This window comes from Aphis gossypii, chromosome 1 (assembly GCF_020184175.1).
Source record: "Aphis gossypii isolate Hap1 chromosome 1, ASM2018417v2, whole genome shotgun sequence".
Taxonomy (NCBI): Eukaryota; Metazoa; Arthropoda; class Insecta; order Hemiptera; family Aphididae; genus Aphis; species Aphis gossypii.
The window spans coordinates 35,724,678-35,743,560 of record NC_065530.1 but is presented as its reverse complement, the minus strand read 5'-3'; the positions used below and the strand labels follow the sequence as shown (position 1 = coordinate 35,743,560).

Here is an 18,883-nt window from a genome sequence, read left to right as displayed (position 1 = left end):
ACTTATATACCACTCACTTAATCATATTCTCATAAACATTTGATTATTATTTGTATTACAATGATGTAGTGAAATCAAGTTTTATAGTAATACTAACATCTATATTATTTAAATCGTGCAAAAATAATTTTTATTTTTTAAAATTTAATTTATTGATGTTTATTGTCAGTTCCATTAATTTTTTATATCTTTGATATTTTTCATAAATAATTGAATTAATTTAAGTAATAAGTGTGCTTGTACATTTTCATGAAACAGAAAACTCCCGAAAAAATGTTTTGTAAGCAAATCTAGGAATTATAACACTACCTATACCAATTACACTTCATTACCAATTCGGTTCCTTTCCTATACTATAGATTTTATTTTTCAATTCATATGGAATATTACCGATCACATAGATTAGTGTATGACTTGGAATGAGTAAGTTATGATCAAATTTGTAACCATCAGCAGCTTACGTGCATCGGTATCAACTTTTTATTTATCTTACGCTATATCCATTCTTAAAAGTTAAGGATTAAGTCTGCAAAGTAAAGTTTTATAGGACGCTGGTACTTCAATCATGCGTCCATCTAGGGTGACAATAGTTTCCAGGGAAAGTCCATCTGCTTAACTTAGATCACTGTAATGTAGTTACTAATATTAAAGTAATATGAAATCCAAAGATAGGTAGCGTTATTATCGTTGACAACCGTCTACGATCTTTGTATAATATTGTGATTATAAAAATTCGACAGCATAATCGTTGGTACTCGGTTATCCTGGTGATATCTACGTTGTGACTAGACTCGTCTTGCGCTTCATTAAAAAAAAAAATGTCACTAAAAATCGAAACGTTGTACATGGGAATATGTGCCAGGCGTTGACAGCGCACTGCTGACTACTGCACGAGTTACAAGAGGTCAATTAGGAAACTGCCAACTGGCCAAGTGTAAAACAATAAAAATAAACATTGTAGCTCATGAAAGTAGAAATTAAATAGGTAAGGTTATGGATTAACGAAAGAGTAGACTTGACCACAATATAGATGATATCACTACTTTGATAGATTGATTTTTTTCTGAAATGTTATTGACTATTGCATATTCATTTTTACTTAATTTCATTAGGTAGGTATATATGTAGAAAATATTAAAATAATTATATACCTAGATAAAAGCAAAAAATGAGTCATGCCGCAGTCTATGTTTTGATTTAAAACGTGCTCAGTCGTTCTCTCAGGTTTCATTCAATAATTTTGCACTTTCAAAATTCATGTTCTTAAACTTATATATTACATAATTTTTTCTAAATATTAAAATATTATAGGTACTATAATACGTTTCAATGTACCTATTCTCTTTTATTTTATTAATTAGAAAAAAAAATCAACTAATTCAACATCCAAGAAGATAAATCAGGTATACCTAAAGTTACTTTTACAAAAAGTAAGTTGACATCACACTTTGTTTTATAAAAATATATTGGTGTATTTATAAAAATAAACTGTTATCATCCCTTTGATCCTGTACTAATAATATTTAAGTAGGTACCTAATGAGTTGAGGATATAAAATTAAACATAATATTATGTTAATATGTTTTCAAGCAAACATAATAATAATCTCAAATTATAACTATTAATATATTAATATTCTTAAATTTAACTGTCTTTAACAGTGTCTACCCATTAACGACAATTTTCATTTTGGCCATGATACAATATTATGGGTAGGACCTAGCTACATATTATCAACCTATTCAAACTTACCTATTAGTTATTATACATTGCACTGCTGTAATAATACTGTAGGTACCTACCTAAATTATATATTAGACCTAAACAGTATTATAAATGTAAAGAGGAGTCACTTAAGTAAGTAGGTAGTAGGTAACCGTTCTGCTGTACAGTAGGTAAGAAGCTTTATAGGTATTCAATTTTCAAGCATTTCTACGCAGTAAATAATTTTTAATAGATATTTAAAAAATACAAATTACCGTAAACAGAAAATGATACCTTATGTAATTGTACGAACATTTCAAGTATCTACCTACATTGTTTTCGAGTTATATTAAAAAAAAAAAAAACCAATTTAGGTAGTTAAAAAAAATGGATTTGTCTGAAAATTCCTGATTTTTCCTTGTAGTTTTATTTTTAGTTTATACCAATTATAAAGAGTTAAAAATATTTTAATATTATGCTAATCATACATTAATGAAAAATTCAAATATCTATAGTTGTTTGTGTTTTTAATTACAATAAAATAAAAAAATCTATTTTATTAAAAACCTATTCGCCTTAAAAATTTACACTTTTTCTAAATTTTTTACTCTGAATGGCACTGGGAATTTTTAGTTTTGACTTCTTTAATCACTTCCGACTTCGTTCAAAATCCAAAACAAATTACTCCCCCCAGCCCCCTCCTCCCACACACACATACAAAAGAATTTACTAGATAGCATTTGCTACTATAAATCACCCTCAGTGGTAATTCGAAGCGTTTTAACTGCTCCAAAAAGTAATGACAGGCAGAATAATAAAAACTTAAATAAACACATATAATATTATTGTAGAATAAATACATTCATCGCGTAAATAACCGTTCAGAATCTAAAAATGTCACAATCATAAAAACCAAAAATAACTATTGTAAACATAATTGAATGTTGTGTTTTATTACATTTTTATGTAAACAATATAGGTAATATAGTTAATACTATACCGTTGCATAGTTTATTTAAAATCAATTGACAGTTATAATATTAACTTTCTAACAATGTAATTTTTACTTTTTTAACTCGTAATGCTGATTCGTTTTCATTCCATGTTGGCAACCAGTGATTCCTGTCTTTCCAGAAATTTAACATAGCCTGCAATGTTTAAAAAAGTAGATAAAACACTTGAACGTTACATGGGTAATTATTTATATTATTTAAAACAAAAATGTAGGTAGATACTAATAATATTATCAACCTTATTGTGAAAGTTTGTCCACGGTTTTAAATGGCCATTACTTAAACATCCGTCACGAAAACTATTCATGCCACCAACCGACACGCCAATAGACAAGAAATACTGTAAAATATAAATAAGTAGAATTTCAAATCGTTCTAATGAATAATAATATAATAATTAAAACTTTGGAATGTAGGGTATTACTTCGGTTTCAAATAATATGTTATCAATCGGCAAATCCGTCGTATCCACGCGGTTACTCTCGCCGTCTATTTCAAATACCATATCTTTTTCGGAAGACCAAGACAGTTTGAACGTATGATAGTCATTGTGCCAAGTATTTGCCGATCTTAGTTTCATCATTTTCGATTGGACGTGGTATAGTTCATCGATTTCAAATCCATATTTTAAGACAGTTGCACTCTCGTCGCTTCCGTTACATTTCAAATTGGTATTTCCAACTGATTTGGCCAATACCAATCTGTTTATTTCGTTGGATCTACTAACCAAAGCTATTTCTAATGAATTAAAAAAATCTTAATTTAATACAATACTATAGGAATTTTTTGAATAGGTACCTAATTATTAATGTTTTTGTTTGTAATTATTTACCCGAAACTATCCAATCTCCTATTGGTAATTTAGCGATAACTTCCACTTGTCCAAAATGGAATAAAAAATTATTTTTTGTGGTAAGTCTTGCCGAAACTACAGGAGGTATTATATTAAAAGATACAGCATTCATCGTACAACCGTTAGATCCTACATTTTTCGTACAACTGAAAACAGAATAATAATTATATTATATTTATTAAAATACGTGTTTGTTTTTTTTTTCTAAAAGAGATCTATAATAAATTAACGATTTTATTTAAAAAAAACATACCCGTCTAATGATAAGTGACCGCTCTTGATAAAACTATCGGATTGAATTGTAGGTCTTATTACTAGCTCTCCATTTTTCACGAATGAGTTCTGTTCAGAACTATTGTAAACAACGAATTCAAAATCCTGTAAGTATAACACAATGTGTAAGTTTGACAAAATATTAATAATCGTTTATATAGGTTATATAGTATATATATATAGTTTATTATTTACTTTTATTAATATGATACAGCGTATAATAAGAATAATGTACTTATAGAGTACCTACCTATAGACTATAAAGTATCGATATTATATTTTTCACTATTAGTTTGATAATATCATTTTTTTTATATTTATATATTATTTAGGTAGATATACCTACTTGTATGAAATTTCATCATTTCAATGTATTGTACAATTGACATTTATTTACAATAGCCTCAACTATATATATGAATTATACACTTTTAATAAATTATAGCAGAAGACCCAGAGGTTGTATTGTTTAAATATTATTTGTTGGTGAACAGCAGCTATAGTGATGGTTTTAATGAAGGTGGAAGGACTGTCAATTAAAATAGATACTGGTTTAGAGTTATTTTTGATTATTTCTATTTTATTACTTTATTATGCAAAGTGTATCTTTTATCATTGAAAACTTATTATTTTAAATCTATAAAAAAAAAAATATTTTTTTACAAATGTCAAGTTAAAATAAGAAAAATAAAAAAAAAATTATATTTTATTGTTTTAATCGTTATATTCTTTTCTAGTTTTTGTCGTATAAAATATATAGTATATATTTCAAGATCTATTAAATTTTGATATTATACATAATATTGTGCAATTTATCGTGCAGTAAAATTCAAATCGTAATTAGATATTTTTCATTAGAAAAAACAAAAACTACTTAACTAACTAAATACGTGTTGATAAACGTATTGTACCTATTAAAAAATTCTATCCTCTACAAACTCAATTATTTTTGAATTATTGTATACCTATATAATATGCACTATTTTTGTAAGTAACATTTATCCCAAAAGGCCGTGTTATAAATTGTATAAGATTAAATTGATTATTAGTTATTACTTTGGCATAACAGATATAATAATACTTTTAAATTTCTTGTATTATGTACATACTGGTTCTTGTGCAATAAAAACATCGTGACTCCAAGCTGAATTTAAGTTAAGATATTCAAAAGAGTCATCAAAATGCATTGTATCAGGAGTTGTACTTGTAGTTTCCTCTTTCTGTCCTTTAAGTAGTATATTAAAATTAATATATTTTATAAAAACTACTAGGAATCATTATATATATAAATAGAAATTTTTACTTATGAGATCGTATACTTGTATTCTATCTTCACCACCGCATGTTTTACTTGAATCACCAACACAAGTTGTATCGCAATTACTATCATCTACTTTTTGGTTATTTTCTGGTGCATGATTACTACAGAAGCAATTGATCCTAAAACAATAATAGCGTTACAAATTAAAAGTAATTAAAATATATTTACAATTTTAATTATAATTCATAATCTGGAATTAAAGGAACTTTTAAAATGGTTGGATATGGTGTATGGTATTAAAAGAAGAAGGTTAGCATGGGCAGGACATGTATGGAAGACATAGGATCCCATGCTTAAATAAATTGTCTAAAAAAAAACATGGTTTTAAAAACCTTTTGGAAAACTATAATGACTTTTAAAAGTTTTCACACTATTGGAGGAAAGAAATCGAGAATCAATAAAAATGAATAAGATATATATCTTGAGATATGATGTAGGCTGAAATTATTTTTACAGCCATAACGAAAAGAAAAATGTTAATTATAATTGTACATTAAAAAAATATACATAAATAATATTACCCCATAACTCCTGCAAATTTATATGCAGCATTATGACAAATTGTTGAACATTTACTAGGTACATTTGTGTTGATAAGTTCAAATTTTGTGTAATTTAATGAAACGTCTTCTAGTACGAAACAACCAATATATCGATCTTCGATTGGGAAATCTGTTTGAATAAAAATTAAATTATTTATTGTTTTCATGTCATGCGAATAAATATTTTTTAGTTATTACCGCTGTTAGTATTGTATGAGTTTTCTATTATTATAGATAATAAAATATTTAATTGATACTTTAACATAAATATTGATCAAATATCGTATTATTACAATAAATAAAATATAAATACAAAACAATATCGTTATAGATTTATTATAATATCTTATAAATACCAATTTAATAACTAGTTAGTCATCGTTAAAATTTACCATATAATCCAGTAGAAAATACTCCCATTCTCCAGCCGCCACCACAAAATTGATTAGCGTCACCCGAACACTTGGTATTGCATTGTTTGTCATCTAATTTAGGAAACTGAGGTTCGTTTGGAGATCGATTTCCACAAAAACATTCAGATTTATATGTTACGCCCGAGTATAAATAACCAAATTTGTAACAAAGGTTTGAACAAAATTCTGGGGTATTCACAGAAAAAGACCGTGAATAACCATGCAATATTCTGTTATTTTGACTTTCCTCAAAACAGCCTAAATAATAATTTCCAATCGTACTCGTCTGCCATTCTAATCCAGTATTGTATACATTTATCGTATTATGGCCACCACATGAATGTTGAGATGAACCGGAACAACGAGTATTACACATACTATCATCGGTCATAGCTTCCTCCGAAGGTTTGGTAAAACTGCATAAACATTCTTTCCTATACAATAAATTATGCCATTTATGATGTAAGAATATCTTTTTTATATTTTATTATTTTGTATTTTTTTTATATAAATTATATTGTTTTTAAAGTCAAACTGTGTAATAGATATTCTGAAAATCGTATGATTTATTTATTTATTCCATAATAGTATGGTTGTTTGAATTTTCATAGTATAATATATTATTGTGTTCAACTATAATATTAGCCAAGCTTTAGACGATAGACGTATACCCTTGAATCCTAGGTTAAATTGATAAGTTGTTTTCAGAGATGGTAGTACCTTCACACAAAATAATTCTTACGCAGTAAAAACTAAGATTAAAACATGACATTTTATAGTTACCTGAATAAAATTCAAAATGAATAAATAGGACCTAAAAAGTTAATTAATGAATTATTTCAACTTTTTACTTAATATTAAACTCTTAGAATATCCTTATTTAATTTTACTGAAATATTTTAGAAACATACTTAGTTTAATGGTGGTTTTTTGATCAGAAGTTTAATATAAAAAACACTTTTCTAGTTTTTTAATTATGTAAGAGAAATAGTATTAAAAACATTTGATAGCAAAAATTAGAGAGTATAAGTAATAGAATAATGGATCATTTAACCTAAGTAGAATTTATATGTAACTAACGAAAAAGGTTTTTTCGGGGAAAATATAGAAGAAATATATATATATATCTACAAAAATCCCATCAACGTTTGGGATGAATACAATCATGTTTTGAATAATATGCAAATAATAACAAGTTCGCTTGAAGCATGATACTCATTAGTCATTACTCTTGGCTCAAAAGTATAATCATTCAAATATTTTAAAGTTGCTGTAAAACTGGAAAAAAATATCAATAAAATAATATGAAATATGTATCATACAAAATCGTAATAGATGATTACAATTGTGTTCTCTATTATATAAAAAATTCATACATATTAAATCAGATACTTGACGAAAATAGCTAAAGATAAAAAACATAAAACTCGGGAAACCATTTTATTTTATAAATAAGTCATACATTTTTCATCGAATGGTTCCTAAAATGGTTTACAACCTAGACTTAAAAATTGAATTTAGAATTACATTATTAATAATTATAATAAATTAATTCAACAAATTTTCTAGAAAAAGTTTGTTTTCTATTCATTTTTTTGTATGATTTTTAAAGTTTTTATCTCTGCATATTTTTAGTAGTGATAAAATATGGACAAAATAATAATGAATACTATTTTACGGAAATAAGTTTTTTGAGATAAAATATTTCGTAATTGAATTGAAATTATCTTAATTACTAGAAACACTATCTGAGCTGATTTACTTACGAAGATACGAGCGCCGCATACGGAAACCTTCTTGCATAACAACTGTGCACACAATGATGAGGTGTTAAGTTAAAATGCATTACTCCCCAACCATTTAATATTGGATGTCTTTTGAAATTTTTGAAGCATCCAATATGATTCACATTCACTTTCCCTTGGGGATCTACATTTTCATCAATTTTCAAAAAATATATTACGATTTTATATTATTAATTATAATATAATTTGCATTTTCTTATAGGTACCTACCTGAAAATAGGGTTTTGTATATACTAAATGAATTTCTACCACCACAATATTCTGATGGATTTTCTGTGCATAGAGTATGACAATCACTATAACTTCTTTTTAAACTAAAATTTGGTTCAGAGTTCATACATTCACAGACGTTTCTATAAATAATTACATATAATAATAATATTTCATAAATAAATTATTAAAAAATGGAATTTCTACTTACCCCTTAACGGCAGCATATTTAAATCGTTGAGTATTACAAAGATTCATGCACCGTTTAGGGCTATTATTTGTTCCCATCTGAAATATTAAACGCTTTCCTTTGGTTTTGTTTTCATCATCATCAATAGTATCGTAACACCCAATATAATTTTTCGCCGCAAAATCTGTAATGATATTATTTACATATTATTACTTTATTAGGTATTAAAACACCCAAAAAATAATTAATAATTACCAGTAATTCCAGTTGAATATATTCCCATTTTCCATCCACCGCCACAGAATTGATTACTATCTCCACTACAAGGAGAATCACAATTAATGTTTTCTACTTTCGAGGATTTTAATGGTTTTTGATTTCCACACCAACACTCTGATCTAAAAATAAACAAATGTTAAATATTGATGTATTCTTTTGAACAAAATCTTAATGTAAGGTAAAAATTATATTATTTTAATTTTAATGAATACCTCCTAATCATCACAATAACTTAAATGGACTAATCAAATTTAAACACTATATTAACTGTTACTTTTACACTATATTGTTGTAAAATTTAATATTTATAAACATAAATTAAAATTAATTGCATGTCTAATAAATTATTGAACATGGTTTGAGTATAATAAATTTAGAGTTATACTTTTAAATATTATGTAGGTATACCTATCACCTGGGTAATTATTGTTACACTTAAAATGTCTCAAACCCCAGCATATTTAAATAAATTTTGTTCTATTTCATAATGAACGATATCAATTTATTTATTTGTGTTATAAGTATCTATATAAATTAGTTAGAAATTAGATAAATAGATTTATGCAGTGTTTAAGTATACCTACCATTAAAAATAAAAAAATAAAAATAACATATTATTAAGCGTTAAATTTGTCTTTGTATCGGTTATAATTATAGCAATGTTTGAATACGTTTTTATTAAACTGCTGTTTGATGTTAATTTATTTATCAAGATTTAAAATCTTGATCAAGTACAAAATGTTTAAATATTACCTTAAAAATAAAATATAATGACATGAGAAATGTTAATAATCGTACCTAATAGTCCTGTTCATCTTTCTTCATTATATATAATATATATTAATATATTATTTATTACCTACCCATATGTGTTTCCAAAATATAAGTACCCCATCCTGAAACATATTTCTGAGCATCTTTGAGGTGTATTGTTATTATAAGGTCCAGCTGGCCCTTTTAATATACGATTTTCGTCATCATTAGGAGTTTCAGAGTAGCATCCTAAATAAATTGGTATTGGAAAACTACCACGTTCAATAAAGTTTTTTGAAACTGAAATTAATAAATCAAAATTTAAATTATACAATATGTTATATAATGTGTAACAGTAAATAATAAAATATTTTTAAACATAAAAAATTGTATATTTAAAAAACCACATGTATTAATAAAAAAAAAATATATACTGTGACTACATATTTTCGATATTTTATTGTTAATAAATTAATAACTTAGAAGGAAATTTGTGTTAAATGTTATCTTTATAAATGCTCAAATAAAGACAAAATAATTCATCATAGTTAAAAAATACTAAAGTAGGTACACATTTTATAAAAATTTCAAGTATCTTCAGTTTTTTTTGTTTTGAGTTAAACCAAAAAAAATCAATTTCGTCGAATGCTGACAACGTAAAAATGTACATTTTTCATTTTTATTTATTTTTGTTTTTCTCAGTTATTTTGAAAAACACTGGAATTTTTTTTTACATTTAACCCTATAAAATACCTACATAGTCCAATTTTCCACCAGAAAATCCTTAAAGTCAAAAATCTATGCATTTTACAGCTTTAAAAAGTGATGACAGACAAAAAAAAAATAAAATGTACGTAACACACATAGTTTTAAAATCAATTTATTCAAATGTGACAATAAATATTTGTTGACATTGTTAACTTAAATTTGGAACAAATATTAAACTTTCAATAAACTTTGATATTATTACAAAAAATATTTTAAATATGGTTTTATAAAATCTTTTATTAATGAATAATAAATAAAAACATATTTTTTGTGAAACCATTTCAAAAATTAAAAATATTCTAATTTATAATTTATTCATACGAATTCTATGTCTATAAATAAAAACGATTTTATAAATTTATTAAATTTTTAAAAAATTATATGAATGTACCTGCCTGATATACAGTGTCAGTAATGGTAAAATATAATTAAAAACTTTACTAAAAAATGTAAACATAAGCTCTTTAGATTCAAACGTTCTTAAATATTTATAGTTAATCTAAAAAAAATGGAAAACATTATTAATTTTATAAAGTATTGTATCTAAAAATTCTCTCAGAAGTATATAATATTTATTATATATATAGCTCAAATGCAGTTTTGGATAGTGCAATAATTTATAACAAAGATTGAGTACTGAGTAGGTTAAAGTGGTGGGTGGAGAGTATCATTAAATTTGAAAAAAGTTTTACCCCATTTCATCAAAAACACGTAAATAGAATTTAATAATAAATGAGTGCTAACTTACAATTGTTTATAATTTATTTTATAAATATCCTGTATAAAATGTAACGTTACGTATTATGTATTTTTAATAGTTCTAAGACAGAAAAATAAAAGCACTCGTTGTCGATTTAAAAGATTTATATTAGTTGTCATGGAATATAATTTAGCATCTAGTTTGAATAACTTAAACCTAAAGAGTTTAATAAAATATTGGGCACTCATACCATAACAAAAGTTTAAGTAGGTATACAAATTACAATGTTTGAAACCAAATGCTGGTTAAGCAACTTAAGCCTATATATGAAGTGTGATACGGTCAGTTCAATTTAATTTTGATTCTATACTACCTATTCCATTTTCAAAAAGTTAAACGTTTTATTTTAAATATTTTTTACATTAAATATTATATATTTAATAACAAGTATTAAGATTATATTCTAATTAAGTTTCGAAAAAAATGCATACCAACTGCTTAACCGTATTAATATACACAAATTATAGGTGATTATCTTGGGCGAAAAGAAGAAGGGATATTGAAGCGACCGCTGGGTTATAATATATTATGCATATGTATTTACTATTTATACTATCAGAAAACTATTTCAACAGCACAAAAGTTTTTCAGATGAAACGATATTTTTTAAACGCATATTTTGGCATGTAGGCCGTGTAAATGTGTTTTTATCGCGATATGATTGATATTATAACAGGCCCGTAGCCACGGGGGGAGAGTGGGTGTTGCTTGCTCTAAACCCAGTCGTTGCCCCCCTGAAAATATTAAAAATATTAGAAAGACATTGTTTTTATATATAATGCCCCCCCCAAAAAAAAGTTTACTTTGCCCCACCTGAAAATTTGGTCTGGCTACGGGCCTGTATTATAATATTATATAACGAAAATATTATCAGAAAAAAACATTGAGAGTGTAAAACATATAAAATTCATTGTTAAAAATTGAATACATTTAAATACATGAAATAAGTTATTCTTACTTACTTGAACTATCCGTTGAATACGAAGACACTAAATTTGGTTTTCCACCGCACGAAGCCGAATCATCTCCTGTACATTTAATCGTACACTCATAATCAAACTGTTTCATTAATCTTGATATATAATTTTTGCTACAATAACAGTTCCTGGAAAAATGACGTAGTAATTAACTTATTCAGTAATTTGATAAAAGTGTATTTGCTTAAAGTTTTCTTTTACATTCATACTACAGTAAAAATATCACATAAAAACAAAATCCTACTCATTTTTAAGAATAAAAAATAAATATCTTTTCCCGGAGCAAAATTTGGAACAGGCCTGAGGCGATATCGGTGTTAAGACACGGCTCTCTTCTCCGAGTGTCAGTAGATTTTCTTCCAAAAAACATCCTAAATATTTATGATTTGACTTTTGCGCAACTACAACTGATAAAAAAAAAAAAAAATCTCTATCAAATCATTGTTCTTTCGATTAAGTTATTATTTTTTTAAATGTCATTAAAATTACATAGATATTTACCTGTCGTCACGTATAAACTGAAACTGAATAGTACTAACGAGAAAAAATAGAATGTCATAATATTTAAATAATGTCAATATCAAGGCGATATATATTATATAAAAGTATTTGACTGTGTAGGACCGCTTAAATCGTGTTCGTAACTAATGTTTATATCTTGACGTAAATGTAATGTTTACCTCGGGCATACATTCAGGTTTATCGAGAAAAATCCCCTCTACCTATTCCAAACTCTGATTTAGTTTATAGTGTATACCTACTTCGCTATGACCAGTTACAACTGTCCACTTTATAAATTGCATATACCTATGTAATGTATCCTGTTATTGTTGCTAAAATATCAGTTATACCTATAACCGCTAATTATAAAGCGAAATTGCGTTTAATAATAAACACGTTATTTAGTTATTATTATTGGGTACCTAGAGTTTGAACACAAACATTTGCGTGGATACGAATATACCTAATATTTTAACAATGAGTATGTTATATAGTTTATTGAACGATTAACTCTATGAAACTATTTATTATAATTTTATTTTACTGACGTCATAATTCTATTATAAAAATAATATAACTTGTTTTAATATAGAAGCATTTTAATACAATAATTTAGTAAATATATTTCAATAATATTATTCAATGGTACGTATATTATATTATAATTTATTATACGATATTTGTTTGAAAAATATATGTGTGAAAAATAATAAAATATAATAGTTAGCAATAAAATGTTTAAACATATTATTATCTAAGTCAAATTTAAAAAATACTTTTATTTAACAAATTATTATGTTTTTATAGTTGTTTTTTTGAAAATAAAATTAAATCAGAGTTGTTAGTTATTCGATTTAATATTAATTTAAAATTAAGTATAAACATTTTAAATTTCAGTAATTATAATTGTAAATTTTAAAGAAAACTAGTACTGGTTAAAAAGGCGGGAACTCTGAGTTTTGACGTTAGACCGAAAAGTGACACTGGCCTTTATTAAGAGACCCCTCATTAGTTATTACCTTTATATATTTCAAATTAATATAGGTACATATTAAGTAATAGACATACTCATCCGATTAATTTAGGTATATGACCAATAATATACAACTTTTATAACTTAAAAATAATACAAAAAAACAAATCTTTAGTTTTATATATATATTTAGTTAAATACATTGAGCAAGTATTTAAAAATAAATATCTAATATATTAATAAACATTTTAAAACTTTTTAAATTCTGAGAAGAGAAGTAATACATGTATTGGTTTGACAATTATATGTGTTTTTGCGCCTATTATCGTTTTTCAATTTTAAATGTAAGTGTAAGTTTTTATAGGAAATTTGATGTATTTGATACTACGGGAAAAAGTCAAGGAAGTCAAAAGAAAAAGTCTCAAAATATTTTAAAAATAACTGTAAAAACATAATGTTCTCATGAGATATAGATTTCAATTAAAACTTACTAAGACATGATACAATTTTTTTTAATATTTTAACTCCTTTGTGCTATGAATATTGTTTTACGAAAAATAGGCATGTATAATTTTGGTCAACAATAAAAATATTCTATTTAGGCAATATAGATTTTGTGACTTCATATTTTGATTGGTGGGCGCAGAGAATTCGTAACCTTGTATATAGCATAATCACCATAATATATTATGTATAAAGATATATACGAGTATATGTCAATGATATTTATTTGCCATTATTTAAGATGATCTCATAAAACCATGTTCTTGTATGATCTTTGACCTAATAATCGGTGTCAACGATGAAAATGAGTAGTTATATATTAGTATAATACTTACAAAATTAAAGGTCACAATCAGTTGCAGAAGATACGAATACGAGGTAAGTAATTTCCTATTTAGTATTTTGTACACACTATAACTATTAAACCATAGTTTAAAAAAAATTATAGCACTAACGTTAGTTAAATCGCGTTATGCGTCAAAGCTTAAATTTTATGTTCCTATGATCTCAGCTCCCAACATAATGATTATCATCTCAGTTATTTAACATATTCTTCGTAATTATAAATTCGAAGACGTTTTATTGTTTAGTATTTTTTTAAATTGTAAATCATCTTATATTTTAGATTCTGCACAGTGGAGTGATAAGTGTATTGGTTTTACATTTATTTATCTTATTTTTGTATTTTTATATTTATTATTTTGTTTGTTTAAAGACATTTATTATAGAAGACAACATTTTCTTATCTTTAACTTTAAGAGTGGTTTTGGTCACAAATTATATCTAGTTCCTATTTAAAAGTCTTAAACTAAAATATGTTTATTTTTATCTAATTAAAAAATGAATTAATAAAACGACTTGAATTCATCTCCAAATATTTAAATTAGCATTTTTCAGACATGATACAAATTTCAAAATATTTCGATTCTTTTTGTGCTATTTAGAGATACCTGAAATAGTTTTTATATTAATGTATGATAAAATTTTTATTTGTAAGTAAAAAATATATAAAAATTAATACAATATCACACATAAGTGGCTTTCACAGCAATTAATATATAATATAATATATACACTAACGGTTTTTATAAACGTTTGAAATTAAAATATTATCAAAGTATGATATTTAAGCAAAAAATAAAGATTTCAATTATTGTATTGAAGTCTAAAAAATATTTTTCGGACCTAAAACATCTCGCCATTATTTACATTATTATTTACTAATTTACAACACACAATAACATTTACAAAATATTTAGATTAATTGTATGTTATATATATGAATGTAACCTAACCCTTCTAAGGTACGTTTGTATTACACAGACTATTATAGTCAACTTATATGTAGTTATTAACAGCTAGTAGTATATTATAATAAAACGTATGAGATTTTTTGTTTATAAAAATAAGTATAATCTACTTAATTACTAATAGCAATATAAATATCTATGTGATAAAATATCTTTAGAAAGTATAGGCTGACATACCGTCTCTCCTCAAAGTTGTTTTTCGTATTGATTTATAATTAAATTACAATTTAACTTCCCTTACATTATTTACTATCCTACTCAATGATAATACACACTTGAAACCTTCTAGAAAAACTTCTCTGGTTTGTTAATTATGATAAAATTATTAATAATTAATTTAATATATTGAACAGTCGTACATTAATATAATTATAACAATTAAAAAAAAAAAAGTTTAAGTGGACTCTAAATACCATTACATAATATTATTACTATAATGAGAAGATACTAGATTTCTACAACTATATTATCTGAAAGCTCTAACAAATTTTTTTTCCCTTACAAATGTTTAATACTTATGATTTTAATTTGAAATTCTCAACCAGATAATTTTCCGGCGACTTCCAAGTAAATGAGCAGATTACGTAAATTCATGATATCATAATTCATAATTGGCTGTGTTAGGTTATATATTACCAATGTAACAAAGTCTATCTATCGACATCGTAAATTGATTTTTAGGTAGGATTTAGGTAGAGACTAGAGAGGATGCTACACCAACATGCAAATAACACACTGACTTGTTTAAAACTAAAAGTTTTATTAAAATATAATAAAGCAATTTTAAAGTATAGTTATCTTTCACTAATTTATAAACTTTGAACTCTTCGTGAATTTAAGTTGTATCAGAAATGTAAAATGTAAATACTTCATAATTTAAATTTGACTATGTTTTTATAAATGAGAGGAGTCTGTAAAATTATTTAAATATTACTAAGAAATGCAAAATATAATTGTGGTAAAATATGATGATTAATTACATTCTACCTAATAATATACGTATATAAATTATAAAATCAGTACCCACGAAGAATGATACATAATACACAATACTTACTGCCTATACTATCTATGTATATAGTACGCAATATTATGTTGAAATGTATGCATATATAATTGTACACAGTCATAATCTATATGTGAGATAAGTTTGAAGATTAAATATTATTCAAATTGATTGGTATTGTTCTTAAAATATTCATGGTTTATTATGGTTAAAAAAGACATTGAATTTTTTTTTTATTTTTTATATTCAATGTAGAAGCTAAATTATATTACTTATATCAGATACCAAGGCTATAGCAAGCATGGTTTTGCTCTTTGTTTTTCTATGTACATATAATATATGAACATATTTCTTTAACACATTCATAATAAGAGGGAAAGGACGTTTAAAATGATTTTTGACTAACTACATTAATGTACAGATGAGTTAGTCGATAACTATTAGGGTAGAATGGGTAAATGATTATTGGAGCTTGTCTAATTGTTTCGTTATATTCGCGTCAATAGACATCTCAGTTACCAATACACACAAAACTATATTATATTTCAAATACGACATGTTAATATAAAAATTTGATTTGTATATTAAAGCAATATGTAATTTATTTACATATTTAATCATAGTACGTGTATTTTAATTTATGAAAAAAATCTTAACGTGATTCTAATTTATTCAAAAATATTTTATAATTAACAAAACTAACATGATTTTGGATACAAAACATATTATCTGGAAACCTATTATTAAAGTTATTAGCAGTCATCATTTTTTAGTAACGTTTATTGATTACTTTTGTTTATTATACAATTTCTATTAAAAATAAATAATATAACTTTTCATTGTAATAAATTCTAAGCTATTTACAACGATAATGATGTACCTATGCGTAATGTTCAAAGTATTAATCTAGCTTAAAACTAAAATTGTGCATAAACATTTGTATACACCATTTGATTAAGTTTTAATGATATTAATCTAATTTAAAAAATAAATTTACAGACTATAAATTATTTGATTACGTAAAATGTAGGCGTAAAATCATTGCTGTACTAATTTCTAGTTGAACATCCATGGCGCATGCGCTTTACTCAAACCCTAACACTCGCATCGTATGAAAAACGAAATATAATATGACGTACGGTATTGACTATACTATTGTAATTCAGAAATAAACGCATGGAACTAATAATATGAATAGAGATAAATGATATTCTAAGCAAGCGATGAATGTATTAATTTTACAATAATAATATATGTATTTTTTCAATTTTTAATTTTTGTGATGATAATTTTTGTAGACAAAAAACCGCATCAATCTTTATACTCGAATTTCAACTATTTACACAAACCCCATTTTTGATAAAATCAATCTAAAATTTTTGTTGTAATTCATATACGACTATCGTTAAAATTTAAACCAAATATTTTCATTTTATACTATTATAGAATAATTTTGAAAATATTTTGAGTTTTTTAAATTATATAAAGACATTACAAATGTTTGTTTTTTATTCTATTAATGTTGACATCTTACAAATTAATTTATAATTTAAAATTTGTTTAATTTTCCTTACCTACCTAAGATATGAGAACACCATTGAAATTTAATACATATATGGCATAGTTACTTACTAAATTACGAAATATACTCGACGGTAGTTGCCAACTTATCCATTAGTTCCATATTCTTTTAGTTTTCTAGAACATTACGAAACTAAATGTTGTGTATACATAAATATAATAAAAAGGTTTAACGATATAGTATAAGTAGAAATAATGGTAGAATAGAAGTTGTGTTTTTTTCGTTCCTTAAAACAATAAATGAACTTGCTTATTACTGCTTATCAAGCTGGAATCGGTAACAATCAGTATCTATCTATTATTGTAATTTATAATATTAGGCATGAAATTATATAATATATTGAAACATAATGTCAGAGCTGCCTAGGTGCCTTTATAACTTATTAATACACCACGAAACACCTTTGAAAACGAAATAAAAATTATACTACTTAACCAATTTAGTGGACGAAATTCGTGCATAACATTTTTTATGGGACTCAACTAAGATGCCCCGTACTTGACACTTATCCAGAAGAACCGTTACCGCTTGCCCATTTTTTCACTTATTTCTTCATCGGTATAATCAAATCAATTTTTATTTTTTTAAATGTAGGTAACTTATATTTTAATTTCATAATCAAAATTCTAAAAATGTCTCTGTACTTTACTCATTAATGATTATGTATTATGTTATAACTGGTGAGTACATTTTTTGTTGATAAAGTTCGAATGAAAGTTTAAAAACAATCGAAAGACGAGAATAATACTTACAGTAAGAATTAAATTAAAAGTATTGATTATAAATTGCACTTATGTGTAATAATTATTAATCTATGATCTTTGCATAACTTAATCATTAACACGAATACATGATTAATTTTGTATTTATAGTATCCAGGTAAGTACATTGGTTATGTATATTATATTATAGAATTTAACATTAATGAAATGGACTTTTATTTTAATTTAATATCAATGCGTAATGGTACAACTTTTATAACAGAATCTCGTTAATAACAAATTGATTTAATCAGAAAAGTATATTCATACTTGTAGTTATTTATATTGGAATGTATTACAGATATTAAAGAAACAACTTTTAAAATGTACGACATTAAAATAGGGTAAACTCAGTAATTGAGATATTGTTATACTAATTAAACTA

At 25.1% G+C, this 18,883-nt stretch overlaps 1 protein-coding gene across 1 annotated transcript; it reads right to left on the bottom strand.

Moving 5' to 3' along the window:
- Nucleotides 1-2,516: 2,516 nt before the first annotated feature.
- On the bottom strand, nt 2,517-12,528 carry LOC114121599 (uncharacterized). The gene is made up of 17 exons (XM_027984009.2): nt 12,363-12,528; nt 12,106-12,268; nt 11,847-11,989; nt 9,467-9,656; nt 8,580-8,722; nt 8,346-8,508; nt 8,135-8,277; nt 7,886-8,048; nt 6,099-6,553; nt 5,686-5,836; nt 5,147-5,283; nt 4,953-5,068; nt 3,824-3,948; nt 3,550-3,716; nt 3,142-3,455; nt 2,956-3,057; nt 2,517-2,852 (listed from the first exon to the last, which is right to left on the bottom strand). The coding sequence occupies exons 1-17, from the start codon at nt 12,418-12,420 to the stop codon at nt 2,745-2,747; spliced, it is 2,841 nt and encodes a 946-aa protein (XP_027839810.2). The 5' UTR covers nt 12,421-12,528; the 3' UTR covers nt 2,517-2,744.
- Between the last annotated feature and the right edge of the window lie 6,355 nt (nt 12,529-18,883).